Raw genomic sequence first — 958 nt, forward strand, 5'->3', positions numbered from 1 at the left:
GAGCACCAGTAAGGCCTGCTCTCCCAAACCGGTCACACCAAATGACAGCCCCGCCCCCTCCTCCGCAGGCCACGCCCCAAACTCAGCTCCAGGGCCGAGAAGATCAGGTAGGCCACAAACACCTTAGAGCCCGGTGGAGGAAATGCCGAACCTGGGCTTCACTGGGCAGATCTGCTGGACTCATGAGACGGAGAAAGACTTGAGACATGATCTGTATTCTCCTGGATGAGCTTCAAAGAACTTTTGAAGGATGAACTATTTTAGCCTTAAACTTGTCAAATGTAAAAGTCATCCCACTGTGGCATCATGTTTGTGTATTGAAGATGATTTAATGACTGTGTGAGAACTGGGTGAGCGTTCGACTCGAGTCTCGTCTGCCTTACACTTCCTGGGAAATAATTTTCATTTAAATTTTTTGCTCCAAATGAAAAAAAGCTCATCGATCTAAACAGGGTTTCAGGGTTTGATATATGATGTAGTCATTCTTCTTCTTCTTTTAAACTATAAATCCGATGCCACATAACCAAAGAGACCTGGAACCACTTTAAACTGTAATCGTATTCCCGCCTCACGTAAACAAAACAACTTCTGTAGATACTCATTTAAATCATTTTAAAATCTTGCCAAATAACTCGTGTGTGTACAGGTAATGATTTTACTTCATCAATAAACACAAACAGGTCATGTTGTAGTTGAAAACCTTCATTTTCATTTCACCGATAAACTTCAGTAAGAGCTGTATCCTGCTCCGGGTCACGCTGGTTCCGGAGTCCATCCCGGGAGCGCCGGGTGTAAACTGGGAATATGCTCTGGATGGGACGCCATTCTCTCTCACACACACACACACACACACACCCACCCACCCCCCTAGTGGTGATAGTCACCAATCTATCTACTGGCATGTTTTTGTGAGGTGGGAAGAAGATGTGACGCTCCACACAGAAGTAACCTGGGCCCA

The 958-nt window shown here is 45.4% G+C and overlaps 1 protein-coding gene across 1 annotated transcript in view; it reads left to right on the forward strand.

Moving 5' to 3' along the window:
• The window catches only part of stk33 (serine/threonine kinase 33), a gene marked incomplete at its 5' end in the record, with an annotated part of 14,545 nt that extends 13,854 nt beyond the window's left edge, over positions 1-691 (forward strand). Inside the window, one exon of the mRNA XM_053634893.1 lies at positions 1-691. This exon is cut by the window's left edge and continues 59 nt beyond it. Coding sequence (XP_053490868.1) covers positions 1-127 — 127 coding nt within the window.
• Positions 692-958: the final 267 nt, after the last annotated feature.

This window comes from Ictalurus furcatus, chromosome 10 (genome assembly GCF_023375685.1).
Source record: "Ictalurus furcatus strain D&B chromosome 10, Billie_1.0, whole genome shotgun sequence".
NCBI classification, from domain to species: Eukaryota; Metazoa; Chordata; class Actinopteri; order Siluriformes; family Ictaluridae; genus Ictalurus; species Ictalurus furcatus.